Source organism: Sarcophilus harrisii, chromosome 6 (assembly GCF_902635505.1).
Source record: "Sarcophilus harrisii chromosome 6, mSarHar1.11, whole genome shotgun sequence".
Taxonomy (NCBI): Eukaryota; Metazoa; Chordata; class Mammalia; order Dasyuromorphia; family Dasyuridae; genus Sarcophilus; species Sarcophilus harrisii.
The window spans coordinates 169,322,666-169,347,331 of record NC_045431.1 but is presented as its reverse complement, the minus strand read 5'-3'; the positions used below and the strand labels follow the sequence as shown (position 1 = coordinate 169,347,331).

Genomic DNA, 24,666 nt, shown 5'->3' with positions numbered 1-24,666 from the left:
ACCCCCCTTGGGCTGAAGCGCAGGGAAAGGGCTCCAAGTAGGGCAACCTGGCTGCCTGCCTCGGGAGACCAAACGTGCAAGTGCATGCCTGCACCCGGTCCACTTCTGTAAACAGCACGGAGGAAATGCCTGTCAGAGGAAATCCTGTTCCAGGTTTTCCAGCAATCCCCGTGATGGACACATGATATCATTGGAGGCGGGCCTCGGCACGGAGGTGGAGGTGGAGGCTGAGCGCTGAAATGCGGCTTCGGGGCGTGCGGGGCTGGCTTCTCCGAGGCAGGCGGGCGCAGGCGGCCGGGCGGGCAGGCAGGGCGCGCGCCGCAGTTCCAGCCCCGCTCCCGGAGTGGTCAGGCGGCAAAAGCGCTTGTCTGGAGAGCCCCTTCCAAGTCTTGGCATTAGGTAACAACCATTTCCTCGCTCTGGTCCTCGGGGCTGTGCTGGGGAGGGGGGGAAGCACGGGTGAGAGGGGCTGGCCTTGGCGGAGAAGGGCAGCGCTGGTTTTCCGCGCCCGCTCCTCCGCCAGCCTCCCGCGTGCGAGCAGCCGGGACGGACTTCCACCCTCGGCCCACCCCCGAGGTGCTGGGGCCGTGTGTTGTGGGGGAGCCTCCAGGTCCGCCCGAACTCTGGGCATGGATTCCAGGGTGCGGACCTCCTCCCCCCTCCCCTCCGGTGGGAGTCGGGGCGGTGGGCTGGAGAAGTGTCCCTGGGACCTTCCTTTGCAGTCCCTGCTGCCGGATCGAGCGGGGGGGAATGGGGGGCGCTGGCTCCTGGGTGAATGAGCTGGCTGACATGCATGCCTACGGGGATGCTGTCAATCACCCGGAGAGCAACAGCAGGCACATGGTAGGCAGGCAGGCTGGCTGACTGCCTAGCTGGGGGCAGAAGGAACGGGAGAGGGAGCCCCGGCCCCTATCCCGGTCCCGCGTCGCCCCGCTGGAGAACCACACTTTTTACTTAACGAGTGCTCTCTGCCGCTCTTTTCTCCACAGCGAAGCAGGACCCGGACCTGGAATGCCGAGAGAACAGGCTGAAGCTGCGCCCACTGCCTGCTCCGTGGGCCTGAGCTGAGCCGAGCGAGCTGCGGTGCTGGCACGTTGTGCCCACCCCCGAACTCTTGGGAGGTGAACTAGGCGGCGTGACAGCATCCTAGTCTGCTGAAGACGAAATAGAAGGACTCCAACCACAGGACGACATCCTGACACTGAGACATCTTGGGCCATTCAAAATCCCACCCCTTCACTTAAAAAGGAAAAAAAAAAAAAAAAAAAGGTGTGTGAGTGGGGAGAGAACACTTCCCAAAGCGCAATTCTCCAAGAACTTTCAAAAGGGGGTCTTGGGCAGATTCTTATTGGACCCCTCCGTTGCAAATCTCTCCTCCCCGCCAGCGGCGGTTCCCTTTGACTTAGCCAGTTGCCTTCGGCTCCTCTTGGCATCGTTGGAACTGACTGTGAATGCCGCTTTGAGATCCACTCTTTGCATCCAGGGCTTGAGACTGTTTGCTCATTCTTCTCTCCACCCCGCCCTGTTTTGGTATTCTCAGCATCAGAGCAGCGGAGATTTGAAGGCTGAGAAACCTTTCCGTCAGAACTGCCTTTAGATCCAAGGACATTGCTCTTGCTTCTCCCTTCGTGTTTTAATCCTTCCTCACTCATTGCCCCTTCCCTCATCATTTTTCTTCCCCCTTCCCCCTTTTCTCTTTTTTCCCTCCCTCTCGAAGTTTACTCGGGAGATACTTGACAAACTCCGGGGGAGCACGCTACCTGCGGAATCCTTGCTAGACGGAAGTTCCTTGGAAGGGGGTGTTATTGCTCCTTGCGAGCCCACTCTGGTGAGAGCCAGAGAGCTGGACTCCTCCAGAGAGTTGCAAGCAAGAATTCTCTCCTGCAGCCAAAAGGGGGCCGGGGGAAAGGCTCCTTCCAGCAGCCGCAGCAAGAGGAGGAGGCGGAAAGAGGAGGGAGGGGGAGTTCTTGGGTTCGCTAACCCTCGCCTCGCCTTAGTTCGACTTTTGAGGGGATGCCGACCGCAAGCCCAGGTTGCGCTGTTTAATGCTCCGCGCGGGCCCTCCGACGCGCAGTGGGTCTTACCTGGAGCGGGGTTGGATGCATTCGCCCCTGGAGACCGCTCCGAAATCGGTAGGTGGGCATTTGCGGGAGTGGGGGGGTTTGTAATATTTTGCTTTCAATCTTTATTTTTTTTTGGGGGGGGGAGGAAGGTGATCGAAGGGCACACCTGAGCGAGGGTAATTTCGATGGTTTGGAGGGAAGGGCTCACACATGTAGAGAAGTAACTGCGTTTTCCAGAAGGAAGGGGGAACTCCCCCCAGCAGGTGCAGCCCACCCCCACACTCGGGGATAAGTCCAGTGGCTTGGCCTTGATACCTGCACAGGTGACGGACCGCCTCACCTTGACTTTCAGTCTTGGGTTGTCAGCCCTTGGTACGGGGGTGGGGGTGGGGGCTGGAGGAAGCTTGCTGGACTGCAAAGAGCTCAATTGCTGGTGTGGAGGAAGGAGAAGGGAAGGGGAAGAAAGGAGAGGTCAAAAGGTAGGAGCGCCCCGGGAAAGCGGCTCAGCCCCAAAGTGAGCGGACTAGTTTCCTTCTGGCCAGAACTAGTGGATTGGGACTGATCACCCCTAAAGTCCCTCTTAGCTGCCCGGGATCTAAGGGGCTGCCCCCTTATCCCCATCCCCTGCCAGAGGAGATAGTAGGTCAGTCTTCCTGAAGGAAAAGGGATGACTGCACTGTGCTTCTAGCTGGAGTCTCATTCCAGCCTCTCCGAGCCCCACGGACTCCTCCGTGGCCATTTCTCGCTTCGTTTTGGAGGGGACGGTTCGGTTTTGCTTGTGGAGTGTTGGAGATATCCGTAAGGTTGGGATTGGGGTGGGAAGTGGAATTGGTCTGTGTGTCTCCTGCCTCGCAGGTTACCTTGCTGGAGACCCTTGGGAGGAAACGTCTCCGAAAGGAGGAGGTTTCCTTTCCGATGTGAGAAAGAGGAGAGAGGTGAAAACAGTTGTGTAGGGGCCCGCGTGGGTGCCTGGGGCCTACGTGTGTGCGTGTGTGCGCATGCATTTGTGCATGTATGGAGCGAGAGCGAGCCCAGCGCAGCCTACCCCTGTACAGAGCACGACAGTAATAAGATCTGCACCTAAGCTGCAGTCTGGAACCTCCTTCCATCCCCTCCGCCCCCCTTTCATTTGAAAGGGTTGTACTTGTGGAAGTGGGAAGAGAAGGGCGGAGGAAGGTGCGGCCACTTTAAGAATTGGCACGCCAACCCGACTGAGGTTGTTGCTCTTCTCCTTTGCTAAAAGGAGAGAAAGCCGATTTTCATTCATAACTCTTTCCCCTTCTTGATTTTTTTCATTTTTCTTGGCTTGTACCAGCTGTGCACCCAGAAGGTGCAGGGCTCCCCTTCCCGTGCTGCTGCTGGGATACTTTACAACTCCCAGACTCGATGGATGGCCAAGGCTCATTCTGCTTTTTGAAGTGAAGTCAACCTCTTTCAAATGAAGCTCCCAGAAGTATCTGAATCTGTGTGTGTGTCCCAGGACCCGTTTTTGTGCATATGCTCACCCAAGCCTTTAAATATCTGCTTGGAAAAATTTTTCAAGAACTGCCCTGCTTGCTTCTGTAGTTTGGTTGGTAGTGATAGGAAGCCCCACTGGGATGGTATTAAAATTATCCTGGAAAATCCAGAGGGCATTCTCTTCCCTTCCTCCTCTCTCTCCCCCCCCCCCCCCCCCCCCCCCCCCCCCCAAGCCAGAATTAGTCAAAGATTTTGTCCTTTTTTTCTCCTAGGAAATCAGGAAATCATTCGTTGCTTGAAAATTGTTCCACCCACAGATTCCCTGCATCCTTTTTGTTTTGTACTAGCCTTTAAAAAAAAAGTAATATTATATAATATATATGTATAATATAATATAATATAATAATATTTGACTTGTCTCCATAAGTTATAGTCTTTAAAAAATGGAATCGAAGGTGATACCTTGATAAAGAAGGGTAATACCGAGTCCTTCCCTCTCTTCCACCTCCCAATTTCTATTCACTTGTTTTCTTTCTTATTTTAAGGACTTCATATTTTGGCTCCTTTTGCAAAGAGAGTGTAGAGTGTAGGAGTAACTTGAAATATTTTAAAATAGTCCTTAAGGACTTTAGAGCTAAAATGCAGCAGGTTATGAATCTGTCCTCCACCTGTGCAGAAAAGTTATTTTAAGGGGGTGAGGGAAGCATGGCCCACCGGAGGCCTTGGATTTACAGGAGAATGAGTGGAGGTGAGCTCCAATGAGTTAATTTGACATTTACTCTCATCGACACTTAGTTATAACTCAAATATACTTCCTATTACGCCTTTCCATTGGAGTGTCTCCTCAAACTTAATTCCCATTTCTTGTGACTTTGGCACTCTGCCCATGGTGCCTTTCTTCTCTGCTCTGCCCCAGACCCCTTCTGGAATTGGGATATGGTTAGTGGTGTTCTTGAGGGTGATGAACTTCTTTCCAAAGAAGTTCACACTGATCTGAAAAAGGAAATGGAGTGGATTCTGGTGACATGTGTGCCAGGAAAATTATAAATGAGAATTCTTTTGCCAAGGATCAGAGAGCAAATGTTTGGTTGTCCCCCAGAGATGGCAGGGTGCTTGTTTTCTTCCTTCTGTGGTTCTGAGTGGGCAGTCTGGTAGATCGCAAGCTCAAGGTGCCTGTCCTTTATTATTTTTCTATGTTTAGAAACATAGAAATAAATGAAACAGGCAAGAGTTTTCCAGAATGACTTTTAAGGTCTTTCCAAACATTTGTTTTTTATTCAAAAAGCATCCCATCTCAAAGACTTGTATTTCTGTTTTTTAAAAGACTCTTTCCCAAGAAAGACTTGATTACAAAAGATCTGGGATGATTTTCATAGAACTGTGCGCTGGATTATTTTGAGAACTATGAATACCATGCCATATTTTGCATCTGGCTTTTTAATTTCAAAATTGTGAAGCAAAATGTCCTCTGGTTTTTGAGACATGTCTTTTTAGTTTGGAACTAACTAATTCCTCTATAATGGGCCTCTATAATGAAATGCACTGACTTTAAGTAATCTATGGACTAGGGTAAGGCATAGACTCTACCTGTAGAGGGAAATGTCCACAGGTCACAGCCATTGAAGTCCATTTCATGTGGAATTTCTTTACGGCATGAATCCAGAGCTCCTAAAAAGCAAAACTGGACAACAACAATCTTAATGTATAAGCATAAAAATTTTATCTTTTAATTGTATAAATATGTATACATATATTGGATTTAACATATATTTTAACATATTTGACATGTATTGCATTACCTGCTATCTAGGAAAGGGGGTGGGAAGACAGAGGGGAAAATTTGGACCACAAGGTTTTGCAAGGATCAATGTTGAAAAATTATCTATGCATATGTTTTCTAAATAAAAAGCTTTAGTTAAAAAAAAAAAAATCTTATCCTTGATACACATAGCTGATTAGTAGGGTATCCCAGAAGTCTTAGTGAAGTTTTAAACTTTAATAACTTAAAATGGCATGAAAACTTTTGGGACATAGATCTTCCTGTTCTAGCTTCTCTGGTCTACAAAGGGTCACATTGGGATTGATTTCTTTCTCCTTCAAAAGTGGAACAGAAGTCTAGTTTTTGATGGCATAGGGGCTCCTGCCTCCTCGCCTCCCCTGTGATGTTGTGCCCAGACTCTCCTGAAGTTGGACTGTGGCCAGGACCCCTGCTGCAGGAGAACATTGCCAGGTGGTTCAGACAACTGGCGACTTGTCAGGATCTTTTCCCCCCTAAAATGCTTCCTGTCATTTACTTTTACTCCTTTTTTTTTTTTTTTTTTTTCTCTTTTCACCCTTGATCTCCTTTTAGGATTTCAGATGCATGCCAGGTTTCCAGTGAATGCCAGAAGTCCAGCTCACTCCCGATGGATCCTCCAAATCCACATGGAAGTGGTGGGTCATTTGTGGTGATCCAGCAACCTTCCCTGGATGGCCGGCCAAGGTTGGACCACGAGAGGGAAAGCCAGACTACCACTATCTTGTCCTTGGACCAGATAAAGGCCATCAGAGGCAACAATGAGTACACAGAAGGGCCATCGGTGCTCAAAAAGCCTGGCCCTAGGCTAGCACCCAGACCAGAGAAACATGAGAGGACTCACGAAATCATTCCACTTAACGTGAATAACAATTCTGAGCACCAACCCTCAGGCCATGGGGGGTTACCCATTAACTCCAGGGCTCCTGTGCTGAGCAGGTCCACCAGTACAGGGAGTGCGGCCAGCTCAGGCAGCAACAGCAGTGTGTCCTCCGAGCAGGGCCTGCTGGGAAGATCCCCTCCATCCCGACCAGGTCCAGGCCGGCAGGTGGACAGGGCCATCCGGTCCCAGCCTAAGCGGATCTCCTCCATCACAGAGGACCTGAAAGTTTCCTTGAAAGAGGAGCCCATGACACAGCATAAGTTCATCTGTGAACGGTGTGGGAAGTGTAAATGCGAAGAATGTACAGCTCCCAGAGCCTTGCCCTCTTGCTTGGCCTGTGACCGCCAGTGCCTGTGTTCCGCCGAAAACATGGTGGAGTATAGCACCTGCATGTGTCTGGTCAAGGGCCTCTTCTATCATTGCTCCAATGATGACGAGGGGGACTCCTACGCAGACCACCCTTGCTCCTGTTCCCAGGCCCATTGCTGCTCTCGGTACCTATGCATGGGGACCATGGCCCTGTTCCTGCCTTGTTTACTGTGTTACCCCCCGGCCGAGGGGTGTCTAAAGCTCTGCCGGGGCTGTTATGACCGGATCACGCGCCCAGGCTGCCGGTGTAAGAACTCCAATACTGTTTATTGTAAACTGGAGAGCTGCCCCTCTCGGGCTCAGGGCAAACCCTCATGATGAGGGGAGGTGGACTCAATCTTGGCAGCGTTTCAGCTTTCAGGTTGTGACTGGGTTTTTTTTCTCTCTGCTCCCTCTGACCTTCATTCATCCTTTCTCCTCTTCTGGTCCCACCTTCTCATTCCTCTGCTGTTGGATTTCAATCCTGGATTTCCTCCCTCTCTTTCCTGTGGATGACCTTTGGATGGTGACTTTGCACCTGGCTCCCACCTGGGACAAGAGCCTCAGGGCTCATCTGCCTCTTGTGTTCACCTAATGACTTTCCGAAGTCATACTTACACACTCTGCAGTGTGTGTGTGTGTGTGTGTGTGTGTGTGTGTGTGTATGTGTGTGTGTGTGTGTGTGTGTGTGTGTGTGTGATTTGTGTGTCAATTTCTTTGTAATGGAATGCTAAAAAAATAATTCATTTAATTTCTGGAGTAAGCTAGGGAATGAATGGTATTCCCCTTAGAACTTTTTTTATGGGGTTTGAATCTTCTTCCCTTGAGGGTGTAGACTTGCCTTCATGGTGCATAAAGTTTCTTTTTCACCTCTCTTCCTTTCCCCTCTCCTCCTGTTTCTGTCCCCCTTCTAGCCTGTCTTTCCCTTGTCTCCCCTCCCCCAGAATTTTTTGAAAATACAAATGTTCTCCTTGGAGTCATGTTAGCTGCTTGTGGCCCCATCCCCCATCTATTGGATCTCTTCATTCCCTTCCTGCTACACTCTCTTCATTCCCTCCTTCCTCTTTCAGTGTCTGTAGTCATTGAGGTCACTTTGATCACTAATCTGGGTGGTATTTGTATATCTGAGTTAGCTTCTGGGGGCTCCAACTCAAATCATCTAAAATGTGCCTGGCTCCCATTCTTCTGCACCCTTCCCACGCCCAATCCCCACCATAGAGCTGCAGGACTGTCAAGTTGAACCCTGCAGATGAGCAGACTGATTCTGACCTGACCCAGGCCAGCATTGCCTTAGCCACACGTTGTGGCCGTGTCTTGTATATTGTATGTATAAAACACAAAGTTGAATTCTGACTATTTTTAAGACAAAAGTCTGTTAAACTTTTTTATTGTAAAGAATATTTATTATGTGAATCTCTATTATTTTATGATATTTATTGAAAAGGACTGTCAAAATGTACTCATGTCTGAATATAACAAAAATAGCAGTACCTAACAAAAAATAAGGGTGGCACAAAGAAAGTACCTATGTTAACTATAATGCAGAAAATATATTAATTAATGAAAGGGTCTCTTCATTTCTTTATTGAGCAGCCTGTGTGGTTAATGGCAATTTTGCCACTGTGTGTTTAAAGACAATTTTGCCAAAGTGCTGTGTTGGTTTCATGATTGACCCAATTCTTTACTCTGCTTTGCCCAGATGAAATTCAGTCATAGTCACAAATTGGGACAAAGGTATCTCAGATGACATATAGACGATTGCATGAAAGTGTTTAAATCCAGATTTTTGCAAATCAAATCATAACTCAATTGCTTGCTATTTAAAATAGTCTCCTTGTTAAGTGATTTATTTTTTAATTATCATTTTTATTATTTTTGTAAATTAAAGAGTCCTGGTAATTGAATAGTTACTCAGTACTTTAGCTATGTGGTAAATGTTAAGTGGGACGGGGGAAAGAATTTTTTTAATAGATCAGAACTTTCAGTGGTCCAGGCCAGCCAGCCCTTTTTATAGATGAGGAAACTGAGACTTAGAGAGCCTCTGATTTACCCAAGTTTGTAAATTGCAGAGTTGCCATTTGAACCCTGGTCATTTGGCTCAAAGTCCAGTGCTTGCATTATCATTTGTATATGTTGGGTGTCTTATAATGGGAATTTCTCTCATGTATAGATTGGCACATGACTGCTAACTGAAGGAAACTCTCAAATTCTGTGGTTCTGTTTTTAGCCTACACAACCTTCCTTCCTTTGAGCAGAAATAAAAATTTCTGCCCAGGAGGTACTGAGTGCTGGATATGGAAGCTAGAAGACATGGGTTTGGATTTTTACCTGTAATTTGTGATTAGCTTGGTGACCCTTTAACCTGTAGGGACTTCAGATCCAATAGGTAAAGTTTAATTAGTGAAGGGTTTTAGAAAAAGAAAGTAATCCAAATTGCACCAACTCCCAATTATAGATAGCATATTGGAGCCTGGAAAAGTAGTTTGTGGGAGGGAAAACCCCTGGGAGGTAATTACAAGTATCATCATCCCCATTTTACACAGGAAGAAACCAGCTCAGAGACTGGGGTCATGTAAGTAGATGTGTCTATGGCAGAATTGGAATCCAGTTCTCCTAACTTTTGCTTGAGATGCAACACTTGCTACTGTGTTATGTCAAAGATCTATTTTGTATCCATTTACAGATGTTTAATGTAGCTTATTCAGTGTCAGTGTAGAGCCAGACACTTTCTGAGTCAAGCTAATGGTGAGCTTCTGATATAAGAAGGATTTAAGTCTTCATTTAAATCATGATCATACAAGAACAAAGTGGTAAAGTCAACATTGGGACCGAGTGTTTTGACTCTCCCATCCTGAACTCTCCCCAATAGAGTGATCTTTACCTTTTCCCCTGCTGCCTCCTTCTGGTTACTGAAAGATGTGTTTTCCCTATTAACAAACTTGGCATCTGTGTAGCTCATTAGTATTGGAGTCAGGAAGATCTGGACATTTTCTATCTTTGGTATGTAATAACCATTACATATTATGTAACTATTATAATAATAGGCAAATCACTTAACTTCTCAGGGTGTCTGCCTGCCAGGAAATTTCCTTAAGATTAGAAATTGATGCTCTGTAACAATGAAGGGCATTTCCACACCTGGAGACACTTATTCAGAGGAAATAACAAGACTCAGGACTTCAAATTGGCTTTGCTGTTTAAATGCCACATGGGGCTGCTGATAGAAACTCCTGTTAATTAATGCTAGTGGAGCCAGCTGCAGATGCTATTAGCTGGCATCGGAATAGGACATCAACGTTTTCTCTATTCGCTTGAAGACTGAACATATTTTTGAAATGATCAGGGGATGGGTTTCAGGGAGGTTAGAATTACAAGAGACTTTAAAAGGTCCTCTGAGTCCCAATCCTCTTTTTCATGAGTAGGAAACAGTCCCAGAGAGATGAAGAACCTTGCCTACAGTGTCCCAGGGACAGGGCTGGATTTTGAATCTGGGTCCTCTGACTAGTTTTAGAATCCAGACAATAGATTAAAAGGATGTATCTTGGGATTTCTTTTAAAAGTTTAAGGTTATAAGAAGAGGAGTTCAGGTTTTTAATGGATCTTTGCTTGGAGGCAAAATACAGATTCCAGTGAACCTTCTGCTACTGATTTTGGCAAGTATCTTCTCTTCTGGGTGTCTGTTTCTTTACTTAGGAGTAGATAAAGGCAAAAGTAGCTTCAATCATTATCATTGCCAATGTTAAGCTCAAGAATTCAGAAACACATGGGTTGGGGGGAAGCATCCCTTTGCCTTTTTTACACTACAATGGCAACTAGTGTGAATGGAAAGGAAGGAAACAAGCATTTGTTAGGCACCTACTGTGTGGTATGCACTCTGCCTAAAGCTTTACAAGTAGCTCATTTGATTCTCATAACAACTCTGGGAAATAGGTGCTATCATTACCCCCATTTTACAGTTAAAGAGATTGAGGCAGCAGAGGTTAAATGACTTGACTAGAGTCATATAGCTATGTCTGAGTCTAAATTTGAATTTAGGTCTTTTTGACTTTCAGTCTATCTAGTATGACACCTAGCTTTAGAGATCACTAGTTAATAAAGTTTTAGAAGGTTGGATCTGAAAACCACCCTTGGAGGAGGAGAATGACATTATGTGGTGTTCTTTCCCATGTTAGCTCACTTAATTCTAAGATGTTCTTAAAGGGCATTTTAGGGGATAGTGGAGAGAATCTAGAATTTAGAATTAGAGGAACTGGGTTCGAATTCCACCCACCTTTCATGTGATCTTAGATGAATTTCCCTCTTTGGTTTAAGCTTCTCATTCTTATTTCCAAATTTTCTTAGTTTAACAGGAAAGGAAACAGATGTAAGGGGAGGTGAAATGATTTGTTCAAACTTACAGTGAGTTAGTGGAAAGAGCTTAGACTAGAACCCAGATTCACCTCCCAAACTCAGTATACACTCCATGGGGGCCTAAGGACAGATATCTTAAGAATAGAATTCTGTCAGAGTTCTGGGTTGGGAATCATTCCCAACACTAACTTTAAGTCTCTGAAGAAGTCACTTCACACTGCCTCAGTTTCCTCACCTGTAAAATAGGGACAATAGCACCTATCTCCTAGTGTTATTATTCTAAATTTCAAAGGAGATAATACTCATAAAGGACTTAGCAGAGTGCCTAACAATGATGAATGTTCATTCCCTTCCCGAAATGCTAGTCAAGCGCTCCACACCCTCAATCAATAAATGCTCTTCTAGTCCTTTGTCCTTTCTTGGAAAAGGTAATGTAAGTAGCATCTATTTTACTTATGTGAATTTGTAAATAATTTAATATTATATTTAATATTAAAATAAATAATAATTTAATTTGGAACCTGGGATTTCCTTCAGCTAAGTGAATATGACCTACTAGACTTGGTCAATTCAGTAAAATTCAGCTCAATAAACAGTTTTTAAAGCTTTTTATTTTCAAAATATATACATAGATAGTTTTCAGCATTCACCGTTGCAAAACCTTGTGTTTTAAAAATTTTTCTCCCTCTTTCTACCACCATCTCCCCTAGAGGGCTGGCTAGTAATCCAATATATGTTAAACACGTGCAATTTTTCTATACTCTATTTTCACAATTATCATGCTGCACAAGAAAAATCAGATCAAAAAGGAATAAAAATGAAAAATAAAACAAAATGCAAGCAAACAATAAAAAAGTGAAAATACTGTGTTGTGATCCATAATCCCCATTGTCCTCTCTCTGAGAGCAGATGGTTTTCTCCATTGCAAGACCATTGGAACTGGCCTGAATCACCTCATTGCTGAAAAGAGCCACATCCATTAGATCAATAAACATTTATAAAATGCTACTATACCAGGCACTGTGCTAAGCACTGGGGATACAAAAGGAAGCAAAACATATTTCTGCCCTCAAGGAGCTTATATTCTAAAACCAGCTGGTTATTTGACATCTTGCTTTAAAACCAAATTGAACTTGTTTGGCTTTTTGAATTTATTTTCTGGGTACCTTTAAAAGTAATCTTAGAGGTGTAATGGTTGAAAATCTGCTTCTTCCCCCTCTCCCCCCACCACTTATTTCTTTGAACAAATGGACTGAGCTACCTTAACAAATCACAGAAAGCACTTTTGTTGAGGTTCCCTCAAGGATATTGTATTCATTTGGGAGGTATAGTGGATCAAGAGGTGAACTTGGAGTTAAAGGACTCCTTATACACTTCAAATCTACCTCATACACTTAATAATTGTGTGATCCTGGGCAAGTCTCAAGTTCCAGATTTAATTTTATTATATGTAAAATGAGGATAAAAATATCATCAACCTCACAATGACTGGAAAGATCAAATAAGATAATATTCCAGGGGCAGTTCCAGGGGGCAGTTCCAGGGGCAGTTAGGTGGTACAGTGGATAAAGGACCAGCCCTGAAGTCAGGAGGACCTGAGTTCAAATCTAGTCTCAGACACTTAACAGTTCCTGGTTGTGTGATCTTAGACAAGTCACTTAACCCCAGTTGCCTCAGGAAAAAAAAAAGATAATGTTCCAGACACTAAAGTATTCTATACATTCTAGCACATGCACAGAAAAAATATGAAACATAAAATTAATTTTACGGAGAGAAAACATTCAGAATTAGGGAAGTCAGGAGGTTCTCCTATAGGAGGTGGTCCCCGAGCTGTGTGCTTTGAAAAGAAGTTAGAGATTTTTGGAGCAGCTAGGTGGTCCAGTGGATAGAGTACCTAGTCAGGAAGACCTGAATTCAAATCCAGATTCAGATACTTACTAGCTATGCGACCCAGGACAAGTTACTTAATCCTGTTTATCTCAGTTTCCTCATCTGTTAAAATGAGATGGAAAGGAAATCACAAACCAATTCAGTATCTTTGTCAAGAAAACTGTCAAGAAAAATGGGGTCATGAAGAGATGGACATGATTGAAAAAATGACCAATAATAAAAAAGGAATTCTAAGGGAGTAGAAAAGAGGAAAGAGTATAGAGAATACCATCTGTGAAGGCAGAGAACTTGAGATCATATCTTGCCTCTGACACTTCCTACCTGTGTGATTTTCATTAGATGGCTTTGGGGTCTTTTCTAGTTGCCTCAGTTTCCTCATTTGTAAAATGGGAGAAATAATAGCATATACCTCTCAGGATTGTTGTGAGGATATAAAGTACTTTTACAAACCTTATACTTCTATATACATGATAGCTTTAGATGGATCATTTGAGTGCTAAAAACACATTATAGATATACATATAGACATATCTACACCAGGTGTCCTAGAACTCTTAGTGCAGTTTTTGCATTAGGAATTTTGAGAGCCACCTCTCAGTTTTGAGAAACTCAGAATTAATCTCAGTTGAGGAAGGAGCACAAAGACACAGATGGATATCGTATAGAGTTTGATAAACTGAGTCCTGTGGGCAATGAGCCCTAGAAATTTTTTCACTTATGACATATCCCAGCTTCTTGAGCCGCAGTCTAGGATAGAGGGAAAGAAAATGTTTTATTTAAGGATACAATCCCCCCAACAACACAAAAATCTCCCCCAAACCAAAGCTATTATGGATTTTTAAAGGTTACTATAAGGAAAGGTTTTGTTGATAGTAGTGAATGGACATTTCATTGTGCCCAGAGTTAAGTGAAGTTTATAATTAAGGCGCTTCAGTAAAAATGCTTTAAAACAGCAGTTACTGCACTGTCCAGAAGAAAAAAAAAATCATCTTTAATAATGGAAAGGAAGCACTTACTCCAAGGGTGTGTGGGTGGATAGAAGGAAAGGAAAAACGAGAGAGGGTTCCTACAGAGAGGCAGAGTGACTTACTATCAGCCATATAAGGGAAAGAGGATATTTTTAGAACCTTTAACTTGTTTTTAAGTTAATGAATTACCAGCCAAGAAATAAATTTAGAGCTGATAAATATGTAGGGTTTCTTAACACTGAATACACTTACTCAGCTAAGATTTATTTCTTGGGAAACTCAGAGAATTCTGAAATCACCATTTGCTGAATGGGGGATGGAGAATGGAGGAGCATGATAGAGGGGGCTTTCTTCCAAGTATTTTTTTTTTTATTTGTCACATTTATCATTGGTTGACCAATTCTAGGAGTGAATTAGAGAAATATTGTCATAAAAACTGGCCATTTGGGACAGTTAAAAAGGGAGATGGTCTAAAATCTTACTTGGTGAGTTCCTTCACTATAGTTGATATCTTTTAGAGGACCATGGGATTTCATTTAAATTTTATTCTTCTCCACTGACCAGGTACCATAAGACCAATGAATGATAGGTGTTATTCCTTAAGAGAAAGGCATTTTCCCCCCTTAGGGCTATCTAGAATCTGGCTTCCTCATACAAATGAGAGTCTTATCTAAATCACAGATGTAGAGTTGGAAAAGATCTTGAAAAGATCTACCACTGGGTAGATGTCTCTCATTTTAAAGATTTACAGATGAGGAAAGTGAGGGTAAGAGAGGTTAATTGCCTTTAAGGCAAATTTTAATCCTACTCCGAGACTTGGCTTTATAATTACTCTGGACTTTAGCTGACCCAATCATCTGTTTTAAGAAAGCAGAGAAGGTATTTATTAAGTACTCACTGTGTGCCAGGCACTGAGCGAAGGACTTTCCAAATATCTCATTTACTCCCCACAACCATAATAGGTGTTATTATTCTCCCCAGTTTATAGATGAGGAGACTGAGGCATATGTAAAGTGACTTGCTCATTGTCATACAGTTAGGAAGTATGAAGTTGAATTTGAATTCAGGACTTCCAGATTCCAGATAGGCACCAGATAGGCCTGGTAGTAGATTTACTGAGACACAAATAATCACTATTAATAGAGTGAAAATGAGTGCAAAACTTAATCCATGTGAAAAGTGCGATAAATTGACTGAAAAAGCTAGAAAAAATCTATCTGCCATCTTTGCCTCCACTTGTGGGATCTTGTAATCTTGCTACCAATCACATCACTCCAAAGTTTGGCATTTAAAGTTCTTCCCAGCTTGACTCCAATCTACCCTTTTTTTACATTAAAATATATATTTTTTGCTTTCATACACACTGTGGCCCAGACTGTGCCTGAAATATATTCCTTTATGTCTAAACTCATATTCCTCCATGTCCAAATTTATATTCCTCTCAGGTAGTCATCGGCAGACATGTATTTTCCATTGGATCAGAAACCTAAAGATATCCACATTCACAAAATGTAATTTGATGGAGTTTTTCTTTCCCTTTAGAAAATATCCCAGTTGAAACATGTCTTTCCACCATGCCTTCCCTTGCCTGGTGCTATCCTCAGTTCCTTCTGTCACAGGGATGAAGTGACAGAGTCATAATGGCAAAGGAATTTTCTTATACCTTATAGGCTAAGGTGATAAGATAAAAAGATGAATAAGATTTTCTCCAAATAATGACTAAGCAGAAGCATGAACTTTTATCTTCTGCAAAGGGGTAAAAGAATGTAAGTAGGATTTGCTTTCAGGTTAAATGTGTCTTATTAACAAACTTTCTCAATAGTCCACAAAAATAGTAAATACAGCCCTGATTTGTAGTCTGTCAATTTCAAGCCATTCTATAAAAAGTAATTGTTTTCTGAACAATTCCTAATGAAAGTAAGGATTTCCTTTTACTTAAGAACTAGAATTTGGTGATACTAGGTTGTGATCCTGAGTAAGTCACTTATCCCTGTTTGCCTCAAGTTTCCTCAACTGTCAAATGAGCTGAAGAAGGAAATGGCAAATTACTCCAATATTTTTTGCTAAGAAAACCCCAAATGGAACCATGTTGTATAAAGTATTCCAGTCCCCAGAAACTTAAAGAGGATCAATTTCAGAGTTATAAATAATCATAATTGAAAGTTTAATAATCATCTCTCCAGGCTGAATTCAAGTAACACATTACAGTGAGCATTCTATAAAAAGTAATTTTTTCTGAACAATTACTAATGAAACTAAGGATTTCCTTTTACTTAAGAACTAGAATTTGGTGATACTAGCTTGTGATCCTGAGTAAGTTACTTATCCCTGTTTGCCTCAAGTTTCCTCAACTGTCAAATGAGCTGAAGAAGGAAATGGCAAATTACTCCAATATTTTTTGCTAAGAAAACCCCAAATGGAATCATGAAGATTTAGACAAAAATGAAAATAGCTGAACAACAACAAAGGAATTAGAATGCTAGAATCTGAAGGAAACTTTGTAATGGTATAGTAAATATAAATACACATGCACATATATAAGTTTGGTAGGGGCAAAGAGGCTGAACCAGTGTAGAAATTTACACAATAGAGACTAACAATTTGAATAGGATTCAGGGATTTTAGTGTCATGGTAGTATGGTCTAGTGGAGAGAGAGCTGGCCTCTGATTTAGGAAAATCTGGGTACAACATGCCTTTGACTTTCTATGTGACTTTGGACAAGTCATTTCACTTCCCCTATGAAGTAGATTGAAAGGGTGTTGACCTGTATAGGTAGAGGGCTTTTTTTTTTAACCTGTGAGTTTAATAAAATCATATAGCCAAGCCCTAGGCTTACTATGAGTCAGTAGTATGGTGTGGCAGCCAAATGAGCTAAGATGAAGGCATAACTTCCAGGAATAAGGAGGTGGCAGTGATATTCAGTGATAAATTGGAGATTCTCCAGGGGGGTGTCAGCTATGAAGCCTTCCTCAGCCACCCAAGATCACAGGGATTATGCAGAAGCAACCAGGATGGTTTGAGTTGTGCTCTGAGATCATGTCTTGAGCCTTAGTTGAAAGAAACAAGGATACTTATTCTGAAGAAAATATATAGAAAGGGAGAATATTTTGGAAGTGGAAAAGGGAGGGGATGTCAGCTACTTTTAAGTATTTAAAGGGTCCTAAGTAGAAGAGGGGTTATACTTCTGTTTTGGTCTTAAGGTCAGAACTAGGTGTCATAAATAAAAATGATAGAGGAAAATTTAGACTGACTCAATTCCAGGGAAATGTTAATAATTAGGAGCAGTCCAAAAGTGGAATAGAATGCCTTGAAAGGTAGTGTATTTCTCTCCAAGGAGGTCTTTGATCCACAAGCAGAGGCCAAATGATCACATGTGAGGACATGCATTGGACAAAATGGTTATTGAGGCCCTTTTCATTTTCAAAATTCTGAGATTCTATGATGTAGCAACAGGCTTCTGTCAGTTGTGTCCCATTGAGTGCTAGATGAGGGGAAGGCAAAACAGGCAGCTGGAAGGGACACTATTAATATGATATTTTTTAAAATAAAAATTCATCTGTTTCAATACATGGAAACTCCATCTTCTGTGGTATGTTATAATTACTGCTATTTTTACTTTGTTTTGTTTTTATTTGGCAACAAATAAAACTCCATGTGCTTTAGTAAAGGCTCAAAGCTTCCAATGGATAATAGCATCCAGGTTGAGTCACATTATGGTATCTTATCCTGGATCTGTCCTCATTCCTGGTTTAACAAATAAACATATTCCTGAAAAGTTAAGCCCAGATGCAGGAAGTCAGGCCCATTCATATATTGTTGATGGAGTGGTTAATTAGTCCTATTATTCTGGAAAAATAGAAAAATTCTTAAACTATTGAGTCTAACTTCTTTGGCTCAAAAATTCCACTGATTGCTCTATGCCCCATGAAGGCTAAAGATAAGAGTGAAGAGATTCTACTTTAAAAAAAAATAGGTTTTATTATAAACTTAACAGACATCAACAAACACAAATCTTTTAGTAAACAAAAAAGAATCAGAAAAGAAGATTATGTCTGAAATTCTGAAATTTTGTTGTGTACAGGTTTAAGTGGTGCAGTGAATCAAGTGCTAGATTGGGAATCAGGAAGTCTTATCCTCCCAAGTTCAAATTTGGCTTCAGACACTAATTGGGTGACCCTGGGCAAGTGACTTAATTGTGTTTCCCTCAAATTTGCTCATTTGTGAAATGAGCTGGAGAAGGCAAACCACTCCAGTATCTTTGTCAAGAAAATTCCAAAAATGGGGTCATAGAGAGTTGGACATGACTGAAATGACTGCACAATAACAACAATATTAAATTTAACATGGTAGTTCTAACACAATGCTTTTAGTGATCTCCCTCCCCCCCAACCCTTTTTGAATTTTCTGCTGCTATTTTCTGAATATTTTTAAATGTTTCATTGATATGTTTTTCTTCTTTATTTTTTACATTTTATTTTTTCTCAATTGCATGTAAACAAAAAATTTTTAACATTCGCTTAAAAAAAATTTGAGTTCCAAATTCTGTCCTTTCTTTCTTCTCCTCCCCCCCTTGAGAAGGCAAGAAATTTGCTGTAGAGTATACATGTGCAGTCATGCAAAGCATTTCCATGTTTGCCATGTTGCTAAAGAAAACACAGGCCAAGAAACCAAGAATAATAAAAAAATTAAAAAAGAAAACCAGTATCCTGAAATCTGCATTTAAACTCTATCAGTTCTTTATCCTAAGGTGGATTTTTTCAGCATAAGCCTTTATAATTGTTTCAAAAGATCCTACTTCTGTAAAAAAACTACTTATAAAATACTAAATAATATATGCATGTATTTGTGGCAACAAAAAACTGGGAAGAAATTGAATAAAAATCAATTGGAGCCAGCTGATCAAATTGTGGTGTATGACTATAATGGAATATTATTACACTATAATAAGGGATAACTATGGTGAGCCCAGAGAATCTTTAGAAATCTTGTTTGAACTGATGCATCACAAATTACCCATCCCCAAAGGAACATTTTATATAATGACCACAACAATTTAAAGGAAAACAGCCCTCAAAGATCTAAGAACTCTGATCTATGTGGTTCTAATTGTGACTTTAAAGAACTTATGATGAAGTATATCCCCCCACTTTTGATCCTTTTTTAAAGTTTAGATCCCTTGCTTTATTTGTTTTAACAATTTTCCCCAATTACATGTAATCTTTAACATTACTTTTAATTATTAATAAATTAATTGAATTAATTATATTAATTTAAATTTTAAAAATTTTAAGTTCTGAGTTTGGATCTTGTCTCAGACCCTTGTTTAAGAAAGTGACAACTTCTATATACTTCAGTTTCATCATCTGAGTTAAATTCAATGACCTCTAAGGTCCCTTTCAGCATTAAATCTATGGTGCCAAGTTTTTTTTTTTGACATCGATCCTAAATCTGCCTAGTTATAACTTCTAACCATTGCTCCTATTTCTTCAATTGGTAACTTTGTAATATGAGGTTTCAGTTACATAATAAAATTGGAAACTAGATTATAAGGGGCTGAGAACTGTGTGAGAGGAGAAGGATGTAGAAGTAGAGGGACTGGATAGCTTTTTCTAGGAATTTGACCATCAAAAGCAGAGTTATACTAATCTGAGGGGATAGTGTGGTTTAGGGAGGCTTTTTTTTTAAAGAATGGGGTGGCTTGTGAATATTTGTAGGGCACAGGGAACAAACCTGTAAATAAGGAGAGATCGAAGAACAGAAAGAAGGAACAATGTATTAGGAGAGATAGGAAATGACAGGTATATGTAAAGGGACTGGCCGTGGTGAAGAAAAGAACCATTTAATAATCATAGACTGGAATGAAGGAAGCAAGGACTGAAGATGCTATAAAAAAAGTTTTGAGATAGAGAGCAGTGGAGTAGAGGAAGCTTGCAGGGGAAAGGCCTCTATTTTTTCAATAAAGCATAAGAAAATATCCTGTACTGGAAGGGTAGGGGCAGGGCAGGTTGTGAAAGGCTTGAAGAGAGAGGAAAAGGCTTCTCTAGGTGGAGGGTTATAGAAAATAAATTAGGGAGACATAAAAAATTTCTTCCATGCAGGAAAGGTCCAGTTGGAATTAGTTGCATCTGTGAGCTCATTCACTTGGGAGGTCCCTCCAATGATGCAGATCCCAACCTATCCCTGGCAGTCCATCTACAGTGATCCTTATCCACATTGTCTTCAAAGTTCTTTGTAGGAAGATTGTTTAAGATGCTGAAGCTTTTTATTTATTTCTCCCAACAATGAAAGAGAACAGATGGAATACTCTGTTTTTTCTATCTGTCATTCTTGCCATGGACCCAACCTGTCTTCTCATCATTCTTGCCATGATAGCATCTTTTTAATGTTGAACATGTTAGAATATATCTTAAATCCAATATATATATATATTATATATATATATATATATATATTTATACAATTATCTTGCTGCACAAGAAAAATCAGATCAAAAAGAAAAAAAATGAGAAAGAAAACAAAATGCAAGCGAACAACAACAAAAAGTGAAGATGCTATGTTGTGACATGATAGCATCTTTTTGTTACTATTATCTTTTGGAATTCTTTATTGGTCATATGGCACAGCTTGATTACACTCAGCATGCACCTCTTTGTTGCTCTCAATATTATACCCATCTTGACTTCTCCAGAGGCAGTAGAAATTGGAGAACAAATATTTATGATGGACCCAGTCACTATATCTGAGTGATTTCCTCTAGCACTCAGCAAGTTAATTTGGAGCAAGGAAGTGGTTGTTTAGACTAATTTAGGGCTTTGTCAAGGAACAAGTCATGATAGGAAAATGGCAGAAAGGGTTTCAGGAGTTGATAATAACAACTTAACACTGGGTCAAATTTGGAAAAGGAGAAGAGTGAACTCAGTTCTAGGTGCTCAGGAATGATTGAGAAATAGAGGGACTGAGGCTGCTGGTGAAAGTGCAGAATAGGCTTAGCGGGAGTTAAAAGTTAGGGGAAATGTAATGAGAGATTATGATTGCATACAGGAATTTCAGGGTTCTCCACTGTGGAAGTAGAACATTAGGAGTGATGGCAAAATTAAAGCTAGACAGTAGAGTGGAGACTGAGGTCGTATAAATGGAAGATCAAGGTATTTGTGGAATCAGGAAGACCAAAGTTCAAATCCCGCATTAGTTATTTGCCAATGTGACCCCGGGCATGTCACTTTAACCTCTCTGTGCCCCAGATTCCTCCTCTGTAAAATGAAGATCATAAAAATGCATTGTATGGACTTATTTTTGTTGTTCTTGTTACCAGAAGGCATCACCAACTCTAAAGCTTATAAGATGGGGCTTCTGTTTGTGGACACTTACATTTGGTCATAGTAGGAAGCTCAGTGAATAAAAGCTGAGGCTGGAGTCAGGAAGATTTGACTTCAAATATGGCCTTAAATACTAGCTGTATGAACCCCAGCAAGTCACCTAACCCTGTTTGGCTTTAGGTACCTCACCTATAAAATGGACTGGAGAAGAAAATGGCAAACCACTGCTGTATCTTTGCCAAAAAAAAAAAAAAAAAAAACCACATACACACACACAAATGGGGTCACGATGAGTTGGACACAACTGAGCAATAGCACATTAGGAGATGAAGAGTTAGGGTTTGCTTTCTAACTCCCATTAGCTTTGGGCTAAAGTAACTTGCCCAGGGATGCCCACACAACTAATGAATGTCAAAGGCAGGAAATGGATCCTGGTCTGCTTGACTCCAGGTCTAGCACTTCGTATTCAGATATTATAGCATGTCATTACAATTGTAATGCTTTCTGGGAAATGTAGTCTGGCCGGAGTTTAATAGAACATGGGTCATCTTGGTTTCAGGGTAGTGTTCTTGCTGTCAGATGAAATGTTGAATGTCCCCCAGTTGAAGTTATTTTGGGATTTTATCAACATCAGGACCCTTTTTTTTTTTTCAGATGTTTGAAGGGAACCAGGCCAACCCTCCATAGGGTGGGCTCCTGATGAAAGGCCCTGCTTGCCAGTCTGCCTGCCCTCTTCTCATTAAGAAGGGCAAAGAGCCTGCTTGTTGGGTTCCTGTTTGGGAAAACTGGGCAACTCAGAGAAAAATCTTAATAATCACTTTGCTCTCGGGCTCGGAAACGAGAGCCAGAGCCCAGGGCCTTCTCATTCAAAGCCTTTATTTTGGCAGATTTTTTCTGTGGTCCTCAATGAACAGATCAGCCTTGGGTTTCTCTAGGGGGATTGGGGAACAGGAATGCGGGCTTTGTCTCCATGAATAGCCAAGCACAAATTAGGGAGATGCCAATTTCCGGTGGCCTTTCAGGCCTGCAACTCGAGCCCTGCACGCTCCTGGCCCTTGCACAAGGGGAAACAATGGGGGACTTCTTTCAGGTTTCACTTCAGGGCTCCCAGAGACCAGGGAAGCAGCTAAAGCCCTACTTTACAGGTAATTAACACTAGATAATGTTGGGTGGGCATTTTTTTGGAGAGCTGATAAAAGAGGGGGAGAGTGCTTGCAGCTTTGGGATCTGGAAACTCCATAGAGGTGTTCAAGGAGGGATAGAAGAGGCATCTTAGCATTAATAAGGAAGCATGGGATAGGTGGGCCAAATGTACTCCTCAGTGCATGGCCTTACAAACTGTTAAAAAAAGAAGAGATAGGACAGTATTAATGTTCCAAAGGAAAAGTAAGAGGAGAGAGAATGGCATTCTGCTTCTAAAAAGGCTAGAGATGTTTTTAGAAGACCCAGTTCAATTCGATGGATAGGGTGCTGAATCTGGATACAGAAAGGATTCTTAGGGGGATCTTCTGGTTTGACCCTTTTTATATATGAGGAAACAAAAATCCCATAGCAGTTAAGTGAGTTTGAACTCATATAAGTGACTCTAAAACTGATATTCTTTTTCACTGAGCCACAAGCATCCCTTATTGTGGATTTGTAATTAGGAAGTTCAAATCCCTATGTGACCCTGGATGAGTCAAGTAATCTGTTTGTCTCATTTTCTTTCATTTTAAAATGGGGATCCAAATAGTACTTGCCTTCCAGGGTTATTATGAGGATTATGAGATAATATTTGTGAAGCACTTAGCACAGTGTCTGGCACACAGAATGTGTTATATAAAGGCTTATTTCCTCTTTCATCCCCTGCTATGGGCTAGGCACTATAGAAGGGATCAGGAATACGAAGACAAAAAGGAAATAGCCCAAATCTTCTTGGGGCTTGCAATTTATTTGATTTGTACATACATAAGTAAATGTAATGGGGTGATCAGGGAGTTGATTCTTCTCTCTCCCATTTGCTTTGTTTGGAGCATAATCAATGGATCATGCTGGGAGCTCAGCTGAGTAATGTCAAGTAATTTCAGGAGATAGAAAGGGGTCCTACTGTGTGTGTGTGTGTGTGTGTGTGTGTGTGTGTGTGTATGTGTGTGTGTTTTGAGGAGGTGGGGATGAGGGATGAGGAAAGGCTTCCATAGGAAGTGCCTGAGTGGTGCTTGGAAGGAAGCTAGAGCTTCTAAGTTATTAATCCATTTACTTTGTCTCTGAATCTCTCTCTGTCTCTCTCTCTCTGTCTCTTTCTCTCTCTGTCTCTGTCTCCGTCTCTCTGTCTCTCTCTCTGTCTCTCTCTCTCTGTCTCTCTCTCTCTCTCTGTCTGTCTCTCTGTCTCTGTCTCTCTCTGTCTCTGTCTCTCTGTCTCTCTCTGTCTCTGTCTCTGTCTCTCTGTCTCTCTCTCTGTCTCTCTCTCTCTGTCTGTCTCTCTGTCTCTCTCTCTCTGTTTCTGTCTCTCTCTGTCTCTGTCTCTCTGTCTCTCTCTCTGTCTCTCTGTCTCTCTCTCTCTCTCTGTCTGTCTCTCTGTCTCTTTGTCTCTGTCTCTTTGTTTCTCTCTGCCTCCTCTCTCTCTCTCTGTCTCTCTCTGCTCTCTTTGTCTCTTCTTTCTTTCTTTCTTTCTTTCTTTCTTTCTTTCTTTCTTTCTTTCTTTCTTTCTTTCTTTCTTTCTTTCTTTCTTTCTTTCTTTCTTTCTTTCTTTTTCTCTTTCTCTGTCTCTTCTGTTTCTGTCTCTCTTTTTCTCTCCTATGATCCATTAATATAGAATATATATTTGAAGGAAGGTGGGTTGAGGGGAAACCCCTGATCAGTTGAATATTCCAGTTAGTGAAGATAGTAAGAGCTAACATTTTGAATAATGGCTATTATGTGCCAGGACTGGATGAAGGGCTTTATAGTTATTATCTTATTTAATACTCACAAACAACTCAGAGATAGATGCTATTATTATACTCTCCCCACCCCTATCCCATTTTACAGATGAGGAAATTGAGACAGAGAGAATTTCAGAGACTTGCCTAGGATCACACAGCTGGGAAGTATCTGAGGTTAGATTTGAACTCAGACGAATGAAATATTAAGGTTTTTTTCCTCCATTTTGGCTTTGAGGGTTTGTATTGGCCCTTAAAACCTGTAGTGGCTCACATCCTGAGTATCCTGTTCACAGATTCTGAAGAGTAAGAAATAGGGAGTGGCCATTCATCACTTGTAAAGTCAGCATTTATTCAGCCTTTAATGTGTACCTGAGATATGCTAAGCCTAGGGACATACATACAAGCAGAATGATGATTTCTGCCTTCAAAAACCCTACATTTTAATGCAAAACCAAATCTAAATCAAACCTAAGATATAAAAGGGGGCTGACAAAGGAAAGGAGAGAAGATACTTCTCTTTAAAGTCTACTTGAAGAAAAAATATCTTTATATAAGAAATGTTTATACATTTTTATTCCACATGGAAGAAATTCTTTAATCAAAAATGATGAAATTAAAATTCTAGCCATTGGCTTGTGCATATAGAGACAATTGGATGATGCAGTAGTTAGAGTGCTAGAGGAGTCAAGAAGAA

The 24,666-nt window shown here is 41.5% G+C and overlaps 1 protein-coding gene across 1 annotated transcript; it reads left to right on the top strand.

Annotated features, from left to right (window-relative positions):
- Nucleotides 1–250: 250 nt before the first annotated feature.
- SPRY1 (sprouty RTK signaling antagonist 1) lies at nt 251–8,457 on the top strand. The gene is made up of 3 exons (XM_012551890.3): nt 251–399; nt 990–2,132; nt 5,872–8,457. The coding sequence occupies exon 3, from the start codon at nt 5,927–5,929 to the stop codon at nt 6,884–6,886; it is 960 nt and encodes a 319-aa protein (XP_012407344.1). The 5' UTR covers nt 251–399; nt 990–2,132; nt 5,872–5,926; the 3' UTR covers nt 6,887–8,457.
- Nucleotides 8,458–24,666: the final 16,209 nt, after the last annotated feature.